This window comes from Papilio polytes, unplaced genomic scaffold (genome assembly GCF_000836215.1).
Source record: "Papilio polytes unplaced genomic scaffold, Ppol_1.0 DF824146.1, whole genome shotgun sequence".
Classification (NCBI taxonomy): Eukaryota; Metazoa; Arthropoda; class Insecta; order Lepidoptera; family Papilionidae; genus Papilio; species Papilio polytes.
The window spans coordinates 1,798,700-1,820,129 of record NW_013525058.1 but is presented as its reverse complement, the minus strand read 5'-3'; the positions used below and the strand labels follow the sequence as shown (position 1 = coordinate 1,820,129).

Sequence of the window (21,430 nt, the reverse complement as noted above, 5' to 3'; positions counted from 1 at the left end):
CAGGCATGTCGAGATGTTTCTAGTACCTTCGAAATAAGTAATAAGCCCCGCTAGTGTTGAATAGTTTTTAAGTTCTGCATAATGTGATTGTTCATCGTTTTGAGTTTTCGATATTTTTTCCGTCATAAGTCAATACGAAAAAAACGTTTATTAATATAAGTTTTTTATTATTTTAATAATCACCGTTTAAAATGGCAATTAAATATTGAATATTAACAACATACATGATTATGCAGTTATTTTTTTTCTGATACAGACTGTATTTATGGATTTAAAAATAAGGCTCCGTCAGCGCTCAAATAAGCATTTTTATAAAAAAAAAATTGTTGCTATTAATTTATACTCGTCGAAAAGCTTATTTGTGCTTTTGACTGATCACCAGGTAGCGGTAGTGGGTTTACGTGAAAAAATGTTTCAAAGTGAAATGTTGCATGTTTAACTATGCTTTCTCAACATATTTTTTGGAACACTGTTTAAAACAGGACATTTTTGTACGAAAATAATTAACAGGGTTTACTTTTGTTTAAATAAAAGAAAACAATAGGTTTTTTAATCTTTATTATTCCTTACAATACATGCTGACAGCACGAACTTTAGTTGGGACTCGTTTCACCCATAATATAATATGAAATATTAGTTCCTTACAATAAAATAAATAAAACACTTCTAATGCCCTTGTGGCGTTCTCAATATATCCAATATTTTAATTTCTTTATGCGTTGTTACTCTTGTGCAACAGCATCAAGAAATTGTTACAATGGGATTGCTCCATAACCTTTTTAACAAAAAAACGAGACAAATATATCCGCGCTTTAGTCATGTATTTAGTTTTAACTTAAGAGCGATCTAGTCGCAAGCGCAGACAAATCGACATTGTTACCAATAAGTAATGAAAATTATGTAAATCTGACCCATTACGATGAAATGTACAATCCATACATTTATCGTACAAATGATCGGGCGCATACTTTACCGACCAATTGTATCAGTACATAATAAAGCCCCCTACAAACTGAACAGTTGGACTGTTCATTTAAAACTGAACGTCTGTAGCGGGCTTAATGCAAATTTATATACTAGTTAATGGATAAAATACACAAAGTATATAATATCGTAAAATAAACAAGCAACCTTAGCCTAGTTTATACTAGAATAATACATAGTTGTGATGTCAATTATGTTGGCAGTTTTTTTCAAACAGTTCACAAATATTTGCAATAGAAAGCAATAGCTTTCGATCACAACAAAACGTATTTGAATTAAAATTAGGTTACATTTCATTAAATTTCTAAATTGACAATCGAAGTTAAATAAATAAACACTTGAATTGTATGAGTACCATGTCAATTGCATTTTATTGAATAAAAATAAAGTTGTGATGATCCTAAAACATTGTTAAAGGTACCAAGGTACCGAATACAAGTATCGAAATTAAAAAATAACACGCATATCGTAGTTACAAAAAAAAAACAATTTGAAAATATTGTTGTCTCACACTGACAAACAAACCATTCTTTCTTATGGAAACGGGAAGGGGGGGGGGGGAATGTATATATGTAATGATGAAATAATTATAGATTTTATATCCCAAATAACAGAAATCATAGACGCACCGCCGTTGAAAGTTTAACCTTAAAGTTATACTAAAATTACCATTTCATAGGTCAGGGTCCAGAGGGATGGGGGATGGAAACTTACAATATTTTAGTATAATGTAAATGCGCGCGTCCTCCTCGCCGCGGCCGCCGCTGCGGGGACGAGGACGTCGCCGTCCTACGCTAACCTACAGTCCCACCATGGCCGCATGGTGCAACGCGCCGCGCTCCGCCCCGCATATGCACGCGCACTCATCTAGGGATGGGTGTTGATTCAACGCATGAATCAACTATTTTTTTAGCGACCAATTTCTTACTTTTAATCAACGAAAGAGGGGAATATGCGTCCCCTCTCCCGTCATATCTATAATAATAAAATTTGTCACACCCAGTCACTGGTCGCTATTTTATCGCTGCCCGTTTTCATGTCCTTCATTAAATTAATGATTACCAAAATACTTATCCAACTAGTTGAAAAAACAAATAACAACAAGTTTCGTTGGCAGCAAAACCGTCAACTTCCCATCCCTACTGTGAGTTCATTCATACAATACGCGAACACTTTGTAAACCGTTCGATATCCAAATGTTTGCTTTGTAGAGTGTTATCTCTGTCACACTGCGACTGATGCTTCGTGTGACAGAGACAACGCTCTACAAAACCCAACTTATCTCTTTCTAAGTCATGGTGTATGTCGCGTACTACAGATACATGTACGTACGAGTTCGGAGCCACCGCGTCCCGGACAAACATTATTTGGCTCGTCTTCACAGCCTCTTTTTTATCGTTTGTCGTTTCGTTATTTAGCACAAAATGGCTGACTTCGAATTAACTATCCTATTTTTTTCGTACAAATATAAATACATTATAACTAGTAGGGTAGCGTACATCTTTAAGTGATGACAATAATGTAAAAACAAATGACGTTACCAAAAAAGTACGCGATAAAATATTGATGAACGAAAAATCTTTTTGTTAAATGAAATGTATGAATGAATGTTATAAGAGTGAATATATCAGAGCTGGGAACATTAGAATAGATCCCGAACAATAATTCCTCGCGGTGAGATATTCACATATGTGTAGTATTGCGGCGTCACTCCGCGAGGCCGTTGAGCACGCCCGGCTTGCTGCCCGCGCCCGGCATGCCCTGCAACCTGCAAACACAAATCACTATTTAACATGCACTGCAGTTATCTTAATTCATCAACTATTTAAACTAGATAAAATTCACTTCAAACGCTCGTTTGTAAATGAACAGTTAAACTGAACTGTGTGTAGGAACTTTTAACTGAAATCTTTCAGTCACAACTGGTTGTATGTAGAGAGTATGCGCTTTGGGTGAGATCTCTACCGCCTTCTTTTTTACTATAAGAGTTAAGGACCTTTATGTCATAGTAGTTCGTAAAACTGTGGCGCCCTAGGCGGCCTATACGCGCCGTATCCTAACGCACAGACAATATAGGTAACGTAGAATAATGGTTAACGTTGTCCAAAGCAGTTGGACAGTAGCACTCACTAACTGGACTATCACAAAACTGCTTTTGTAAACAATAACTATCAGATAGTCAATACAAGCCATGATTAGCCTGCGCTAGTGACCAACTATACTGGATTAGTGTGCACCAGACATAAGGGTTAGGTACCGTAAAGAGGAGGGTATGATGTGATATTACGTTACTTTAGCGGAGATAGCAGTATCAGTTACCTGGCATCGGCGGAGGTCTGGTTTAGTGATGTGGAGGTGGAGGTGGAGGCGGAGGCGGCGGGCTCGAGGCCGAGCAGGCGCAGGGAGCGCAGCGCGGCGCGGGCGCACTGCTCGTGCGAGGCGGCCGTGCTGGCGCCGCCGCCATGGCACATCACCGGCGGCTCCGTAGACAGCGACACCAGCGACAGATACTCGCCGTGGTTACGCTGCGGACACACATATCTTATCTTAATAATATTATAAATGCGAAAGTTTCTAAACTTCCATATGTCTATAACTCTCTCTACAACAAACATCCATATGTCTACATATGGATGTTTGTTAGTTTGGTCTAAAGTGCTAAACGAATCTCGATGTAAACCTAGAGAAGTTCCTAACCTCGTACCCGCGGTACTATGACGCCCGGAACGAGTCGTATGTGTTCGCCACTATTCGACATAGACTGATTTAGATAGACTACTTTAATCCACGCAGATGGATTTGTAGGCGAAAACTAGTAGAAGAAATGTTTAATACTTAGATTTTAATTTTAATACTAGTCATAACGTCTTTTGTCAGTCAATCTTATAAAATTGTTTTACCTTGGGGAAGTCGGAGAACTCTACAGTGAAGCCGAGGAGTTGGGATAGATACATGAGCTGGTCCATGGCTCCGCCTGCGCCGCCTGAACTCGTGCCGCTCGACTCGCACACGCCTGCAAAATTATACAGGCAAAATTAGTTAGAACTTAGCTTAAAATACAATATGAAAAATGTGTCTTGAGTGGATGTCAAAATTAATAGTCAGTGTAATTACCATTGGCCTTGTGCTGCGTCTGCGCCGAGCGCTGGTGGTAGTCCATCATGAGCACGCCGGGCACCGGCTGCCGCACCTCGCCCCCCGCGCCCGCAGCACCCCCCGCCGCGCCCCTTGCACCCCCCACACTGCCCGCCACCGGCTCACTCTCCTTTTAACATACATTTTAGAATCTTACATAAGGTATCGAGTTGCCGCCGTCAGTTTTTCCGTCCAAATATGACCTTCAAAAGATGAGTAAACAGCTAATCATTTTTACCAGGTAGGATAGTGGTCAAACGCTTAACATAAAAATACTTTGAAAATAAAACATGTAATTTATAAGTTTTACCTTTCGTTTGATGTCGATATTGGTCTTTGTGTCGGAGGCGTTATTCGCACTGACGTTGTCCCCTGCGGGCGCGACTGCTTCACCACCGTTTGCCATCTCCATAGCTAACAGCACATCTGAAATACAACAAAAATACTTCTTAACTGAAGGTCAATAATTTCTCAATAGAGAAATGTTTTGAGTCATCGTTAAACATGTGAGCTACATGCTTGAAGTTCGGTCCGAGTGTTGCTGTTCATTTTTTCTTTTTTATTATTTAGTAGTAGTAGTAATAATGTGGTATATATTTTTGTGTCAATTATATACCATCATACATTCTTGCATATAAATAAAATACATATAATCATGGAATTTCAAAAGAATGGTTTTCTAGACGCTTTTTAAACAATTTAAATTTTGACTTTAGATATAGTGTAGTTTTTGTATGATGTGTTTGCGTAAGTGTCTCTCGTGTTGGAGGCCAAGACCCACTTTGTGTCGCTGCGCCAACGCAGTAAGTAAGTAAGTGTGCGTAAGTAGCGTGTTGTACTGACTATGTGCGGCGCGTCGCTTGGCTGTCTTCTTATTAGGTCCTAGTCCCGTGGCGCGATGCGGCGGCGCGTCGCACTGCACCAGGAACTCCCTGCGGCGCGCCGCCCCGCGCTCCTCCACCACGCGGTACTGCGGCGAGCGCGCGCGCGCCGCGTGCCGCGCCAGCGCCAGCCGGGATATGGGGTTGTCTGCCGCCGCGCCCGCGCCCCCGCCTGCACCCCCGCCCGCGCCCCCGCCCGGCACGCTCTCCGCGCCGCTACCGTTCGGACAACCGAATCTATTCTCCTAAAATAATTAAAAAGCTTATTAATACGAGACATATTTGCATGGCCTTCGCTAAGAGCATGTTAAGTAACTTACAATACTGAAACGAATGTTAAAAGTTTCGCTTAGTAAGCGCCGCTTACGATCTGTCATTGATATGAGTTAATGGGCTCAATTTTAATGGAATTTGGAATTCAAAAAATTACTAAATACGTTAATTGTTAGAAATGTATGATTGGTTAGGTATATGAGACCTTGATGAGGTTCCTTGGGCGCTTCTTGGCAGGCTGCGGGCGGCGGCGGTCGTGCGCGGGGCGCGCGCGCATCGCAGCGGGCGGCCAGCGGCGCCGCATCTCGTCCAGCATGCGCTCCGCCGCGCGGCGCTTCGACACCTTCTTGCCGTTGCCCTCGCCCTCCGTCTCCATCTCACCCACCGTGCACACCGTCACAAACACCTACAACATTACTTACTTAAAACCCGATACATAAGCTCAGCTTTGATAAAACGATCCAACTTTAGGTTTAACTTTAACAGTACAGTAACATAATTGTTTGATTGTTCAGTTATAACTGTGTGGGATATAAAGATGTACGTTACCCTCATGTGAGGCGGGCCGCGCTCTGACTTGACAGAGAACTGCACAGAGAGGTTGCGCTTGAGGGCCAGCTCGTGCACCAGCGACACCGGGGACTTCACTTCCGAGCCCACGATGTCAGAGCACGCATCTCCTGTAAACGCAACAAATTTACATGAAGCGAGACCAACTGTTGCTATGAAATTTAATAAAATTTTTACTTGATAACTTCCCAATATAAATACGAAAGTTTAGATAGATGAATGGATTGATGTTTGTTAGTTTGTAGCATAAACTACTGAACGGATCTCCATGAAATTTGGCATGGACGTAGAGTATAGTCTGGATCAAACAAAAATCTTAACGAAACTTTACACAGATATTGAATCATCTAGAAGTAAATATAGGCTAGTTAGTAAGTTTCTTTTAATACCTCGCGGACGATATCGCGGGCAATATCTAATGACATATATTTTTTTATCTTCTATTCCATATAGTTTTATACTGATGGAGATGGAGAGGAGTAGAGTGGTGGTAGTGACGGTGTGTACCGTTGTCGACGTCGTGTTCTGGCGGTGGGGGCGGCGGCGGCGGCGGGTGCGGGCGCAGGTCGTGCAGCGCGCGCGCCGCCGCGTCATGCCGCGCCGCCTGCGGGGTCGCGCCCTCGCCCAACCACGCGCGACCTCCCACGCACACGCGCACCCTGCACACGACACATATCAATACATTACACATGCAAGTAGCTAGAACTTTTGGTTTTGTGACAACTATGTGTATGTAAGTCGAGGGGGTTGAGGTAGATCGGTTAATACTGACACCATACGTCTCGTATCGTTTTGGAAACAGTAACTGGCATGTCAGCTACTACTCCATTTTACTAACAAGCGTATGGGGAACATCCTAAAGTATGTTTCGCCTACATTAAACTCTTAAATGCGTGATTTTTCCAAATTTTCCGAAAAATAATTTTGAATGCAAGATTTTATTATAATAAAGGAATAAAATAATAAAAAAAATCTAGCATCCTTTTTTTGTTGAATGTTGTAGAACAGTGCGCATTTAAGAGTTAAGTAGCAACAAAGAGTGCAGCTAACCTGTACAGCAGCCCCGGGCCGAGCAGGCGGGGGTAGGCGGGCAGGGCGGGCAGTGCGGGTAGGGCGGGCAGGGCGGGCGGCAGGCGGTAGGGCGGAGGGCGGGCGCGCGCACGTGGCGCCCCACCCAGCGGCGGCAGCAGCGTGTACACGGCCGGCTGGCACAGCTTCATCGCCAGCGCGTTCAGCTCCACCGTCGGCATCACCGCGCCTGCACACACACACACAACATTACTATATTGTATAACGGTCTTTCCTGATTACCCCTAAGTTTAATAGTGTGAAAATATATAGCCTAGAGTGTCGTAAGTGTAGGACAATTTATTTTCAAAAAGATTTTGTCTAAAATATGCTGCAATCGCTGACTTCTTACATAAGTAGTGTTTGTTATGCTTTATTATATTAGTATAGATATATGTTAAACGACGGAATGCTGTGTAACAGTGTCTAAAACGATAAGACCAGGATTAAACTTAAAATTCCACTACAAATTTGAAGTCTCACAGATTGTAAACGGCGCTTACGCAGCCATGTTTGAAAGATTTATTTCAGTATCCGGCCGATAGTCTATAAGATGTTTGTATTATTGTGATCTATTTAGTATATTTGCTACAATGTGGTGGGAGGCGGTACCGGCGTGGCGGTGCAGCGCGGCGTGCGGCGCGTGCGGCGGCAGTCGCGGCGGCGGCGGCGGGAACGTGGTGCCGGCCAGCGCCGCGCTCGCCGCCGCATGCTGCGCGCGCTTTATCGATGACCCCTGAAATTACACAACAGCACATATTTTACTAATATTATAAATGCGAAATACTTTATACAACTGTAACAAAACCCTGAAAGATCAGAAAGATATGTTAAACAGTATAAATAAAACACAAACCTCAGCTGTGTATTCCTCAGTCTCACCCAGGCGGAGTGTTACTGTGAATACTTTCTTGTGAGCGGGCCCAGTCTCCGACGTGAGCCGGTATTGGTGCTTAATCTGAAATCATTCATCACAACAACCGTTACTTTTTTATGCTGAAACTGTGTACTATTGAACATGGGAATAATTGATGTATTGTATTGACAATGCTAGACTGTACGGTCTTACCTTATTGTACCTGGCCAACTCATTGACCAGGCACATTGGTGTTTTCTCTTTACTGTTGGCCTGTGCGGTGGGCGAGGCGGGGGCGGGGGCGGGGACGGGCGCGGCAGCTGTGGGGGCGGGGCCAGCGGCTGTGGAGGCGGGGGCGGAGGCGAGCGGGGCAACGGCGGGGGCGGGGGCGTCGGCCGCCTCCGCCTCGGGCCCCATGGGCGCGCTCTCCTCGCCGCCCTCCCGGCCAGGACTGCAGCCGAGCGGGCCCTGGTTTGTGTTCACCGACGGCGTCGCCACTAGAAACATTACAAATATTATTAACACTGATTTATTCCAATCTCTTTTTAAGATTCGTGGCTTGTACAATTTTTACTTAGAGACCAAAATTAGATAGCCAACTACCACCGCAAGACAGTAATAACATAAGAATAAACAACATAGTGTGCGTTACACAAAGCGACATCTTAAAGCAAAAAAATATTCGAATCCTTCAACATCATAGAAAGTAAATCAGCAGAGAATGTTTATTTTTAACCAATACAAGCTTTACAAATAAAAATAATGGCCAATCTAACACCAAAAAAAAAATTAATCTAGCGTAAATAAAAATAAGGTCTTACTATGAATAGAAAAGTAACATGTTTTTATCTGTTACTTTCATCCATTTTTATCAAAATAAAATAAATAAACATTGTACTACAATAACACAGCCTTTTTCATAAAACACGCAATGATCACAAAACATACCTTTTATGGTATTTGAATCATAGTGGCCAAAATTATTTAGTTTGGTCTGACCCATCAGTACCGGTGATAAAGGTCGGCACAGACCTGACACAAGTTTTGGCATAATAAATATTAAAAAATGTTAATTTACAAATTTGTTCTAAGTATAGTGAATTTAATTTTTCATTACAATGCAATTATTTATAGTTACCTGTCTGCGGGGTGTGTGGGGTGTGCGGGGTATTAGCGGGCTGCGCGGGGGGCTGCGGGTGCTGCTGGTGCGGCGCCGCGTACTGCGGCATCACGCCTCCGGGCCCGTAAGGGTGCGCGCTACCACTGCCCACCGCGTACGGCCGCCGCATTTGCTTCATCTTACAACAAAACAAACATAAACACTTCTGCACTAAGAGTTCCATCTATATATAGAAAAAGAGTTGAATATTTTATAGCTTTCCCTTACAAATGAGAAAGATTGTCTATACCGGCTGTATGGGGTGGTGTTGTGCAGGCGGATGATGGGTCATTGCGCGGATAGTGTGTGGCGCGTGCTGCGAGTGCTGGGCGTGCTGAGCGCGAGGCGGCGCGTGGTGTTGATGCACGCCGAGCGCGCCCAGCCCACCCAGCGACTGCCCGTGAGCACCCGTAGGGCCCATCGCCATCCTGCACAATATTACACTCTACTGAAAATCTACTATTAGTAGAAAATTTACCTATGAAATTTAAAATTAAATGTAAAAGGGTGGGGTGTGGTCACATGATATGTAAATGATAACTATAAAAAATACATTTGATACAAATCTTCAATGATTCTACATGTTTCATTCCAATTGGAATTTAGGTAAGTAAACATAAACTATATATTTCAACTAAAAGATAGGATAATTGAATTATTTCTCAGACAAAACTTCATAGATAATACAACACAGTTACCTTTATTGCACGATTCAATTAAATTCACTCATATCAGGCAGATAAACAGTAGTAAATTTAACCGCTTTTTAAACAGTCCTAAATAACCATGTAAGTCAACAAATTCAGTCATTTTAAACTGCACACAGCACAATTTCACAAATATCCAATTGTTAATATAATCTTTTCAATATAAGACAGCCAAACTGTTATTACAACTGCTTCTGGCTGACAGAGGATACAGACTGCAAGTATTCAGTACAAAGTAACGACGGTCATTATAGGACCTTCTCGTATCAAAGCCGTTGTCATATGTTCCATTCATGACCAGTTTAAGTCACAAAGGGCGCCGCAAAGGACCCTCGAGATATCAACAAATTACTCAACATTTGCATATCAATGTAGTCTGCTTAAATCCCAAATAAAACATAACTGTATTATTTTATAGTGTCAAAAGTGGTTACTCTGGTATACCTGGTATTCTTATAAGAAATGCAATATGATCTTATTGTAAGTTACATTTAAAAAGATTTTAAACTCAAGAAAAAATACCACAAAATGAAGGAACCAGATTTTTTTAACATTTCACAGAAAAAAATCCACATTTCTGACTTATGTAATGGTCTTCCTGAATACCACAATATTTTCACATGAAAGTAACAGGCGAGTTGGTTATTGGAAGCAACATGTTGAATCATGTCTTACATTTATTATAGGTTCAACAAAACTTAAATGAAGATTTTATTTGGGACTTTTCTAAGTGGCAATATTTTTAAGTGCTTCATTCTTTACACACCAGTAAGAATCTCAAGGTGTTAAATCTTAAAAATTAAGTTTTAAAACCTTTATGGGCTTCATTGTTTAAAATGCACATCACAAAAAATATCTAGGTATACATAACGATATAATCCAATTGGGTTTCACTGCAATTCCAAAAGAAATTAACTAACAGGCTTCGAAATAAACATGGTATGAAGTTAAACTTAGGAATAAACAGAGTATAGACAAATATTAGTACAAATTTTGCTTAAACTTAGGTTATTCCTAAGTTTAACTTTTTCCATGTTTATTTGTAAAACTGTAAATGTTTATTGAGTTTACATTTGTATTTCATATTTAGAAACTACTTATTCTTGTTGAAGCACAATAAAGACTTAACTTTACTTGACTTCTGTTTAACACTACTTTTGAAAACTTGATCTATAGATTCAACAAAAGTTAGTTATTTATGGTTGAAACTAGATTTAATAGTAGCTAATATGAACTTGTCTCAATTATAAATTCTATAAGTTTCTTTGAGTTTTATTTTTCTTTATTATTACTTGTATATCAAAATAACATAGAATTTAGTCAGTAAGCAACTTATAAATGTTGACAAACGCTATATATAGCTACTGCTCCGATAAATTAGGTTTTGATTCATTGCCAAACCACAAAATACAAAATTTCTCATAATCACCATAATATGACTGTAGCTATTTACAGTAACTTCATTAGTATAATTAAAACTTATGCAAAAATAGCACGAAACAGGAATAAAAAGGTGAAAGTTTTAATTATAAAAAGCTGTGCACTGTACATTTTCTATGTAGATAAATTTTAGTTAGATGACATTGTAATAAGTAATTTGACACACTTTTAACACATCGTTTTTAGGAAAAATGTTTATAATTCGATATAAAGAAGTGACAAGTTATGATGACATACTTAAAACTAAAATCACAAACAATTTCAAAACTCATAAGTGATTTAAGGAATTAGGTGTTACTTGCGACGTGGTTAAGACGTATTTCGTGACTATTTAATAGTAAGTGATAAAATTTGTTATCTAATACAATAAATAGCAAATAAAATAGAAAAAGCTGAACGTTACCTAGTTAAAGTTACGTGCCTGTTCTCCCTGTGCATTTGATGGGGCGGCATTTGATGATGCGCGGGCATAGCCTGGTGGCCCGCGAGGTGCTGTGGTGGGTGGCCCGACATCGGCTGATGATGCATGTTCGGGTGATGCATCATCGCGAATCAGTCTTCATCAAAAACAAACGAGATCAACAAATACCGCTACGCATTGAATCATATTCAAACACAATAACACATAACCGCCTTACCGTTGTTTATCTTATAAAGATTATAGTTTTTTCGGCTATACGTAAAACATAAATCCGCCCTCAAAAAGCCGATATTATTTTATTTGGCAAACAGTAAAGAAAATCGTTTCGTTCAACATGCGGCCATGTTAGAAATGTTGCCCGATGCCAAATTTTGATTGTGCAAAAATTGTTTTAATGTTGCTAACTTTTATTTCAAAATAAATACTGTTTTCTGTGCTTTCAACTTTTCGCGTTAAATTTATTAATGTTGAAGCATTTCACTGAACTCTGTTACAGTGATCTATGGGTTCATTGCGAAAAGATGGATGTTTGTTATAGTTTGTAGCCTAAATGGATCTCTATAAAATTGGGCATAGATGTAGTGGACAGCTTGAAAGAATATGCATTCTACCTACTTTTTTTCTTTAATTTCAAGTGGACGGAGTTGGGGGCAAAAGCTAGTTATTTAAAATCTGGCTATCGTTTTATGCAACTTAGAATCTCACTTTCAAAGCGTCGAAACAAGTATTATCATTCGCCCACTACCTTGCCTTTTATTATTTAATTATTGGAAAATAATTAGAAGAGAGAGAAAGGAAAGCAGCATAATTTATCATTAAAACGAAATTCTATAAATCTCATTCAAAACGTTTATTATTCTTACAAATCAGTTTGACATATATAAAGAAAAACAACGGACATAAAATGAAAATAATCCTCCTCGTTGTTTATCTGCACATCAGTTAAATTCGAATACATTTGTTCAGCTTCTTGCAATGAATCATCCAGACTCTCAGCGCTATCCCTGGTTGAGTCCGCCCAGGACACGCGCTTAGAAATTCTGGAATTATCCTTCTTTTTGTCTGACGTCGGAGTGGAATGCGAGACGGGAGAAGGCGGTTCCTTTGTTGGAGTTCTAGCGCATTTATCTAAGTAGTGTTTCCGTAAAATGTACTCGCGCATAGAGTCATGTGAGGGTCGCTTTGGAGGTGGCGGCGGGGGCAGGGATCTATCATCTTCGTCACACAGGTTTCTTTCCTTCCTTGCTTCTTCAATTCTCCTGATTTCTTCTTCGTCCGGCGGCAGCGGCCACGCGCCTAGCTTGTTACGCACGAGGTGGGGCCGTGTGTGCGCCGCGCAGAGTATGCGCTTGCGCACGAAGTCGTGGAACATCGTCAATTCCGATGCCAATTCCCGTCGCACTAATTGTTTGTGGCGAGATGGAACACTACTATCGCGTACTGCTAATAAAGCCTGCGAACAAAAAGGATTTATTAAACTAATTAAACTTTACATCATAAACTCCAGACTTGTTTGGGGGTTTTTCTTTATTTATTTTTTTATGATAAGATGGCAAACGACCAAGGATCCCCTAAATCCGTCGAAATGGCAAAGTGACCGCTACTCATAAATATCAGCAATTGCAGATGCGTTGCCTACTTTTAATTGACAGAGGAGAAGCTCACCGCCGTCGTATCCACTTCTCCTCCCCATCCTTTTATGTTAAGAAAAAGGGTGGAAAGAACTAAAATTAGGCTTAGTTGCTTGTTATGTGAGGACATTTACGCTATTCTAGGTTATCATCGGTCGATGGGCATGATGTTGGGCAGTGACCTGCGAGGCGAGCAGCGCGGTGGCGGCCTCCAGCGCGGCGGCGGCGAGGCGCTCGTCGAGGTGCGGCGGCGCGCTGGCGGCGGAGGAGGCGGAGGTGACGGAGTCAGCGCGCGCGGCGCGGCGCTCGCCCGGGCTGCACGAGCACGCGCGCCGCCGCCCGCGCGGAGACCGCGACCCGCTGCCCTCCTCGCCGTGGTACGCCTGCAGATAACATAACATTACTATCATGAAATATACGAATACATGAAAACAGACAATATACTGCCACCACTGATCTGTATAAATGGATAAGCTATTGTTTGGAAATTACAGCTTTTGCATCGCTCCAACTTATAGACGCCTCTTGAAGTTAGTTGTAGACCTTTACTGCCGCTACCAGTCTGTCAGCACTAAAATACGACATCTTGTAGCCTGTCCATTTATAGAAATCAGAAACTGCCGCAAGCGGATTATTTATTGTACTTTCTTAGTAACCACCTTGAACTATCATTACTCACATGATTCAATGATCGCGTTATTAGACATATCGCAGACAATATTGTGCCGAAAGTTAACTGCGGGAATGGATCGTATGAGATCTTGGGCGCGCCGAAGTGCAGCTCGACCAGGGGTTGCCAACGCTCCAGGTCGAGACCAGGATCCGCTAACAGCGACAGCAGGTCTGGACTGAAGGCCAGGAGACAGAGGGTAGCCATGTGGAGAATCTCGAGGGTTCTGTCGGTGACAAAATGAATTAGTAAAACAGTTTTCTCAGTCAGAGATCAATCGAAAAACTATTGGTTGGAAGGCTTTGTCCGTGTGTATAGTTCCGACCTGTGTAATACGGGCTGCGTGTGGCTGGCGGGCTGCTCGTCCGGCGGCTGCGCGTCAGAGGCGCGTCGCGTCCGCAGCATCAGCGTCACACACTGGTACACGCACGCGCTGATACTGCGCTGTAACACATGTTAAAATATATATTCTCCTGCCGAGAGATCCATACCTTTAAAGGTAGCAACATTTTCGTGAATGGATCCACTTTGTTTTCTAACTTGAAGATTATCAGTCAAAGGTAACATGTAAACAACCTAATATTAAAATAAAATCGATTGCACTATTTATAACCCCGGTCACAAATTTGCAACGTCAGATATTTAAGGGTTAAACATAAATCACATTTAAACTTACCATAATTCCGATCAAAGAATTGATATTCTGTAGACGCCAAGTAGATTCATATTTAACTAACTGAACCACTAGGTTTAGTGTGGAGGCGCACAGATTGAGGGCGTCGATGCTGTACACCTGCCGCGGCAGCAGCACCGCCTCCACCAGGTGCTCCAGATGTACTCCCATAAACGTGATCGCATCGCTCACGAAGAACTGGCCGTGCTTCATCACCATCATGGATATGAAATCTAAACTGTAAGCGTACACCCGCCACCACTCGTGCGGTTTCCATGACGACGCGTTCCCGTTCTCAAACTTGGGCGGCAGCAGCTGCAGCCATAGGAATTGATCTACGTCACTCATCAGTAAATCCTTATTGAACGGCCCGCGGGCGTACGCGGTCAGACATCGCAGCGCGGCCAGCGACGTGTAATAGTGGCGACGGTTCTGCAGACAAGATTGCAAGCAGCACAGCAGTTTGTTGATGAACTTCGTCGACTGAAACCACTGAGACAGACCCGAGTACAAGTCGTACAAGTCCAAACACTGCTCCAACATCGCCAGAGACAGAACAACAGGCGGTACTTCCTCTTTCCCGTTTGCGTCTTGAACTGGCCCGGTTTTTTCGCTTACGTTATCGATCAACTTCTCCAATTCAATACTGTTTATATGTGTGACAGATCTTATAATACTCTGAGCGGTCATACTGTTAGCTTTGATCTCGTAGTCCAAGCTGCTGATGGCGACTGTGCCCATTGATAGTATGGCGCGTATCGCCCGCAGATGGAGGCACTCGTAGACCGTCGCAGTATTAGAAAGAAGATTATCGATTTGTTTCGCACTGCATTTTCTATTTTCGAAACAATCGTCCTTCCAATTAGCTAACAATATGACGTGTAGTTCCGCGAGGATCACGACCAGGCGACCGTCTTTCAAGTCTTCCAATTCTGTCAGTAACGCGTTCATGCAGGGCGCAACCATTTTCGCCTTATGAGCGATATTCAAGCTTATCGGAAGGCATTTGCATATTATTGTCATAAAGTCCTTCCAGGAAGTTAACAAGCCCAACCAAACCGGCACTTGGTCGACGATCTCGTCTTCGTTTCTACCGTAGAAGGAAAATATAAAATCAATCCATTTATCTAAATGATCTTTGTTCGTATCGAAGAACTGTTCGAGTACAGCTTTCAAATTAGGCTCAATTTTTCCCCTTGAAAAGAACAGCTCGATTCCGAGGATATTAAATATTTGACTGTAAGTTTTCAGACCGGGTTGTATTTCGCTGAAAAGAGGACTAGTCATATATTCCCAGAAATTATCATTTTCACGTAATTTTTTGACTAGTATTTGCATATTGTTCTTCCATAGCGCGTGGAAAAGTTCCAATATGCAGGCTAATATTGGACTGTGTAATAACTTCGCGTCCTGTAACAAAGAAATTTACTTTTAAATTAGACATTTATTTAATAGGATAATGGATACAGTAAAATTAGAAATCTTTACCGTTTTAACAGTCAAAAGATAATCGGCCATAAATCCCAGCATTCCTTCGAAGCTGTCTTCATCACTATTTTCATCACCATTTTTTTCTTTATCTTTCTCAACTGCCTTTGCCTTTTCATGGTTCATCATGAAGAATGCCTCCGTGAGACCTGGCTGGGTGCCAATGCAAGTGGCAACAAATTCCAGTATGGCTTTTTTCAATTCAAGAGTTTCATAAGGGTCACGAAGACGGTCCAAGAATATAACTCTCACTTGGTAAGCTGTCATATCTAACGAAGCAAATAAAGACATTTGAAAACCCTGAAACAAAACAATAATAAAATTTTCAATCCAAACATTCACACTTAATGGGGGATGCTGTTATATAAAAAACTTGTTTTCCATTTATAGCCATTCACAGAGAAATTTACAAGAATTGGCCATACATAAAAGTGTAATATATGGTGTTTAATGTAGGTAGGTTTGTATAACCTACCGTCAAATGACTTATAATAAATCAGTCCCAAACCAACCGCCGTTTCATTACGACCTATACATTACAACTGGCGACGAGGATTTTTTTTATTGCGTAAAAAGTGCAATGGAAGCGTTTAAAAGTCACGAGAGGGCGTGAATTAGTGTGCGCATATATCATTTCGCGAGAAATTTTATTGGACGCGGAACCTACGCGTAACCACAAAATGAAACGGCGGTTGGTTTGGGACTGATTTATTATAAGTCATTTGACGGTAGGTTATACAAACCTACCTACATTAAACACCATATATTACAAAAAGAAATATCAATGTCTTATTTTTAACACAAGGTGGCAAACAAGTAAGCGGCCATTTGAATACACCGAAGTGACCGCTGCCCATAAACATTTGTCTTTAAAACTAATTAGCTGTTGCAAAAAAATGTGTTGCTGTTAAAAAAAAATAGCCTATGTTACTCAGAGATAATGTAACTTTTAATAAGTGAAAGAATATTTTAAATCAATTCAGTATTTTTTGAGTTACATCAATACATACACAAATAAAAATCTTCCCTCTATAAAGAGGGAATCTCCTCTATAAATTCTCTCCTAATATAAATTAGTATAAATGAAATACACTGCAAATACGTACATCAGCAAATTTCTTCAGTATCCGGCAGCTCAGTACAGAGAGACTCTTATTGAAAGCATGGTTGATATAGCTGGCTATCCTCGGCACCACCTTCAGCATGTCCTTCTGTTTGTTCTGTGCGAAGATGAGCTTCTCCAGCGGAGTGACTTCCCCTGCTTCAACCACGCTGCTCTTCTGACGCAGGGAGAACATCACAATAGCAAAGCACTTCAGCATTGAAGATATATACTGAGACCCTATACCTGAGATCCAGTTTGTATCGTCCCGTAAAGTACGTTCTAGTTGTTCGTTGCCTACGAATTATACAATTTTCTATTAAATAAAAGCCATAGTTATAAATGTTGAATGTGTTGGTTTTACTATGAAGTATAAGGAAAAAATGGGAAGGGAAAGTGGATTTAGCGACGAAAGGGATGCATAAGTGAAAAATATCGCCTACCCAGTAGTACTCATTTGTAAGTTCGCTATTTTGGCAAATTCCAGTGGTCAAATGCTTATGTCATATTAAAAAGTAGTTGCTAACTAACAATTAAAATCAAAGTATTTGTAGTAAAATATACATAATGTCCGGTTTACAACTAATTTAAACTCTATGTAAATTATTAGTACACCAAAAAAATTAAAATTTTGAAAATGATAACTTTAGTTTGCAAAAATTCGAAAAAACTAGCAACAAAAACTCACCAACAGAGATAATCTTCAACACTTCCAGCGCATTTTCCATATACAGAAAACTGTATATACAAGTTTTCTTCACTAGTGCCATTGTGTCATTTGTTTTGGGCATTTCCAGTATTGATGTGAGGAAATTGGTGCAGCGCTGCAGCAGGGAGCGGCGCTGGGCGGCGCAGCTATAGCGCCAGCCGCAGATGTTCGGGAACACCTCGCGCAGCACCAGCATCAGACCAGCCAGGATTATCTCTGACGTTATACCCTCATCGGATGAGAACTGAAATTTTGCTTAAAATTAGCATGTGCAAGGCCCTGGTGTATTGTGACGTCACAACTAATTAAAGTTACTAAAATTGACACAGCTGTTTGTTTTAAAATCTAAAATTTAAAAAGGTTTAAACCACATAAATTACCTCAAGGAATTCAGTGAGCATGTCAATATAAGCGGCTAAGAATTTATATGAGCCACTCGGTTGTTCGAGGATCACCAAGTATGAACCAACGGCTGCTGAATCTAGAGATGCGCCATTAGCATACTCTATGTGAGACAACTGCTGGTTTAGGACTCTTGGCAGTAACCCAGTGTTTATTAACCTAAAAAAATTACAATCAGTAAATTATTACCGACTAGCTATTGCTCGCGACGTCGTCCACGTGATATTAAAAAACAGAATATAGCCTATGAGTACAGTGATAACATAGCTTTTATAATTCTGAACGAGTTTTTGAAATCGGCTTGGTCGTTTTTGAGTTATTGTAATACATATAAAAATACGAATCTTTTCACTTTATAATACTAGTAAATTAATAATATTGGTATATTTAAAATCATACCTTTTATGTATATCCTTCGGAAACAATTTAATTAACACAGTACACACATTGAGGCATTCCACCAACAGTGGCAGAGGTGGTTGTTCAGCTCTCATAAACCTCAGTAACACGTCAAACACACCTTCTATTGAACTCACAAAAATCTTTGGGATCTCTTTTGTTTCTACTATATATTTCAAAACACCTTTTAGTACTTTTGTGCCTTCGTAAACTCTCTCCAAGGATACATTATTATTATGTTGATGGTGCTGTTTCCGATCTAATACTTTCTCAATTTCATTATTAAACACTGTCCAGTAAGAATATGGGGTTCTGAAATGTATCATTGTTCCCTCTTTTCTCTCCATTACACATGCTTTTGATCCCATCTCAATACGGTAAGAAGGATCTCCGAGAGGGTAATATTCACGGCCAATGACAGCATCGTCATCTTGAAATGACATAATAGGTACTGCATTGGGGTTATAAATTTCTGTATATACTGGCAAGTTTTTAAGTTCAGCTAGTAACTGAAAATAATATTGCCTACTTAATTAAACTTTTCAATAATATTCATATTAAAAATGGAAGTTTTAATACCATATTAATTAAAATCAGCACAACACTAATAATTAGCTAAAACTGTGCAAAACTAAAAAAGTATCTTGCCTAAATTATAAACAAACCTACTTAGACTTGTCTACAAGTATCATAAGATAATTCCTCATTTAAAAGAATATGTACTTACATTTCTAGCACTCGAGTTACCAGCTTGTGCCAATCCATCAGATAATACTGACAATGCATTAAAATTAAATGGAAAATACTCCAACGCCGTATTCCATAATGACACAACCCCAAAGTCTTCATCTTTCTGACGCAATTGCCAAAACTCTTCTGCAATATCTGGGGAGTTGAGGAGTTCAGAACATAGCTGCATTATACCAGGCTGCATACTTAATGTACCATCACCATCAAATTTATCACAAAGATTGTTCAATAATCTAAATACACGGTTTCTTGCTATTTCGGCACATTTTGATTTATCCTGAAATATTTAAAGTCATATTTTAAATACACAAATGCAAGTTTTGCATCCTATTGAAGTATATATATTGAAAAAGTGACTTACCGTAAACACCGAACTATTCAACATCTGGAGTAAAAATTCAAATACTCTCATTCTGAGTGCTGTTGCACCGTAATGCTGGTATTGAGTCTCAAATAATTTACTGTGATTTTCACTCTGAAAAAATAAAAATTCATGTTACGATCACAAAAAAGGTAGGTAATATGTATGGATGGATGGATGTTTGTTACTTTGTAATCAGATGTAAAACATTGTCATCAAGAATGCATAGACTACTCACTTCCATTTACACAAAGGATAAAGTTGTAGGAAAAGACTAGTCTCAGAAAAATTATATTGTACAAGTACATAATATATTGATATTAATATGTACCTTTAGAGTCAACAGCATCCAAGTAAGGAGCATAACACTATGTTCCTGAGACAATTCAAGTTTGGTCAGCTCACATTCCACTGCACTTTTAGTTGCATCTAGCCAGTTGGAGACATTATTTCTGGAAGGGATAACTTGATTGCATCAAATAGCTCTTAGAACTTATAAAAATATTTATATATTCAATGTAAATAAATTTAGAAAAACCTTACATCTTTTCATGATCACATATAACCATAAATATACAAGCTTCCAAATATGTTATCCTAAGACAAGCCTCTCTGCATCTGCCTTCTAACAACTCATGATAATTTTGATTCTTGCCAAAATTATGTCTTCTGAACAACTTCAACATATCAATAAACTGAACCTCTGTATATACTTCTTCATTTCCGATTAACAACAATATTTGTAAAATAGCTTGTTGTTCTCTTATATTTGATTCTGCCCATTCTTGTTGAATAGTATCACTCCCAAATTCACCCTGGATCTTTCTCAACGGTGCTACTTCTAATAAAACTTTTTCAAACTGCTTAATCAAAGAGGTTTTTAAATTTTGTATACCAATATCATTGATTATTTTTGTAAACTGTTCATTGTATTTATGATTCTTATCCAATCTGAATTGAATTATGTATTGCAATAATTTTAGCAGATACAATCTCTCTGCGTAGTAAAATTCCCAGACTTTTGGTGAGAGAAATGTTGGTCTGGTGTCAACAAATGCCACATTTTTTAGAGCATTTTCAGGTGTCCCATATGATATATCACACAGATAGTGTTTTATTATTTCCCATATTTGGAAGCAGTTAACATCCTAAAAGTCAAAGAACAGGAATAAGTAAATTAAGAGAGATTAAAAAATGCATATCTATAGAATTGAATGGGAAGGATTTTTTTTTTACATTTGCTTTGTATTAAATTGTATGTAATACTTCGTTACTAACTTACCATATAGTTTTGTAAAGTTTGTGCAACACTAAGTAGTTTTGTTTGATCCGGATATTTTGATTGAAGACTTGCAAATGCATCTGCTTCTTTAGGTTTATAGCTAATCAGGCCATTCTTAAGACCTTCAACCACCTCTTTTGTGTATATTTTCTCTATTTCTTCTTTTGTAAGAAATTGGGATGTTGTCCAACGCCATAACCGTTTCCAGTAGCTAAAAATATTGCAATAATTAATACCCGTAGCCAGTGAAATATAAAAATGCTTGCCAAATAACTTTACATACATTGTATTATTAGTCGCCATTGTTCATATAAAAAGTAAAAGCGTTGATTACAACTTCTATTTGCAGATATTTACCGCCACATTTTAAGGTTACAAACACAATTTGTCAACTGTCATTGAATTGATTTCGAGTTTTTGACAGTTTGATCGGACAGCGGTCTATTTTACGCAAAAGTAATGGTTGTAA

The 21,430-nt window shown here is 39.8% G+C and overlaps 2 protein-coding genes across 3 annotated transcripts; both read right to left on the bottom strand.

Annotated features, from left to right (window-relative positions):
• Nucleotides 1-541: 541 nt before the first annotated feature.
• Nucleotides 542-11,861, bottom strand: LOC106111874 (double-stranded RNA-binding protein Staufen homolog 2). Of its 2 annotated transcripts, none has more exons than XM_013294049.1 (17): nucleotides 11,712-11,861; nucleotides 11,477-11,630; nucleotides 9,177-9,354; nucleotides 8,906-9,065; nucleotides 7,981-8,264; nucleotides 7,768-7,869; nucleotides 7,524-7,647; nucleotides 6,894-7,101; nucleotides 6,351-6,502; nucleotides 5,823-5,953; nucleotides 5,479-5,679; nucleotides 4,963-5,245; nucleotides 4,430-4,545; nucleotides 4,099-4,249; nucleotides 3,885-3,997; nucleotides 3,304-3,509; nucleotides 542-2,752 (listed from the first exon to the last, which is right to left on the bottom strand). In XM_013294049.1, exons 2-17 carry the CDS (start codon nucleotides 11,617-11,619, stop codon nucleotides 2,692-2,694), a joined length of 2,613 nt encoding a protein of 870 aa, XP_013149503.1. In that variant the 5' UTR covers nucleotides 11,620-11,630; nucleotides 11,712-11,861; the 3' UTR covers nucleotides 542-2,691. The 2 variants fall into 2 exon arrangements, with proteins under 2 accessions (XP_013149503.1, XP_013149504.1); XM_013294050.1 differs by having other exon boundaries at nucleotides 11,495-11,630.
• A 462-nt stretch (nucleotides 11,862-12,323) lies between these two features.
• On the bottom strand, nucleotides 12,324-21,414 carry LOC106111873 (nucleoporin NUP188 homolog). The gene is made up of 16 exons (XM_013294048.1): nucleotides 21,245-21,414; nucleotides 20,962-21,172; nucleotides 20,223-20,827; nucleotides 20,011-20,131; nucleotides 19,680-19,793; nucleotides 19,296-19,595; nucleotides 18,569-19,077; nucleotides 18,148-18,328; nucleotides 17,747-18,011; nucleotides 17,063-17,355; nucleotides 15,957-16,256; nucleotides 14,472-15,878; nucleotides 14,121-14,239; nucleotides 13,805-14,021; nucleotides 13,308-13,508; nucleotides 12,324-12,947 (listed from the first exon to the last, which is right to left on the bottom strand). Exons 1-16 carry the CDS (start codon nucleotides 21,262-21,264, stop codon nucleotides 12,354-12,356), a joined length of 5,457 nt encoding a protein of 1,818 aa, XP_013149502.1. The 5' UTR covers nucleotides 21,265-21,414; the 3' UTR covers nucleotides 12,324-12,353.
• Nucleotides 21,415-21,430: the final 16 nt, after the last annotated feature.

What these genes read in the sequence shown, in the direction of transcription:
- LOC106111874 (XM_013294049.1), bottom strand. Translation starts at nt 11,619, where the DNA reads ATGATGCATCACCCGAACATGCATCATCAGCCGATGTCGGGCCACCCA. An exon ending in AGTTGGCCAGGTACAATAAG is followed by an intron (nt 7,870 to 7,980) that starts GTAAGACCGTAC and finishes GAATGATTTCAG; the next exon opens with ATTAAGCACCAATACCGGCT. An exon ending in ATATCGACATCAAACGAAAG is followed by an intron (nt 4,250 to 4,429) that starts GTAAAACTTATA and finishes GTATGTTAAAAG; the next exon opens with GAGAGTGAGCCGGTGGCGGG.
- LOC106111873 (XM_013294048.1), bottom strand. Translation starts at nt 21,264, where the DNA reads ATGGCGACTAATAATACAAT. An exon ending in TGAATAGTTCGGTGTTTACG is followed by an intron (nt 19,596 to 19,679) that starts GTAAGTCACTTT and finishes TAAATATTTCAG; the next exon opens with GATAAATCAAAATGTGCCGA. An exon ending in GTAACTCGAGTGCTAGAAAT is followed by an intron (nt 19,078 to 19,295) that starts GTAAGTACATAT and finishes TATTATTTTCAG; the next exon opens with TTACTAGCTGAACTTAAAAA.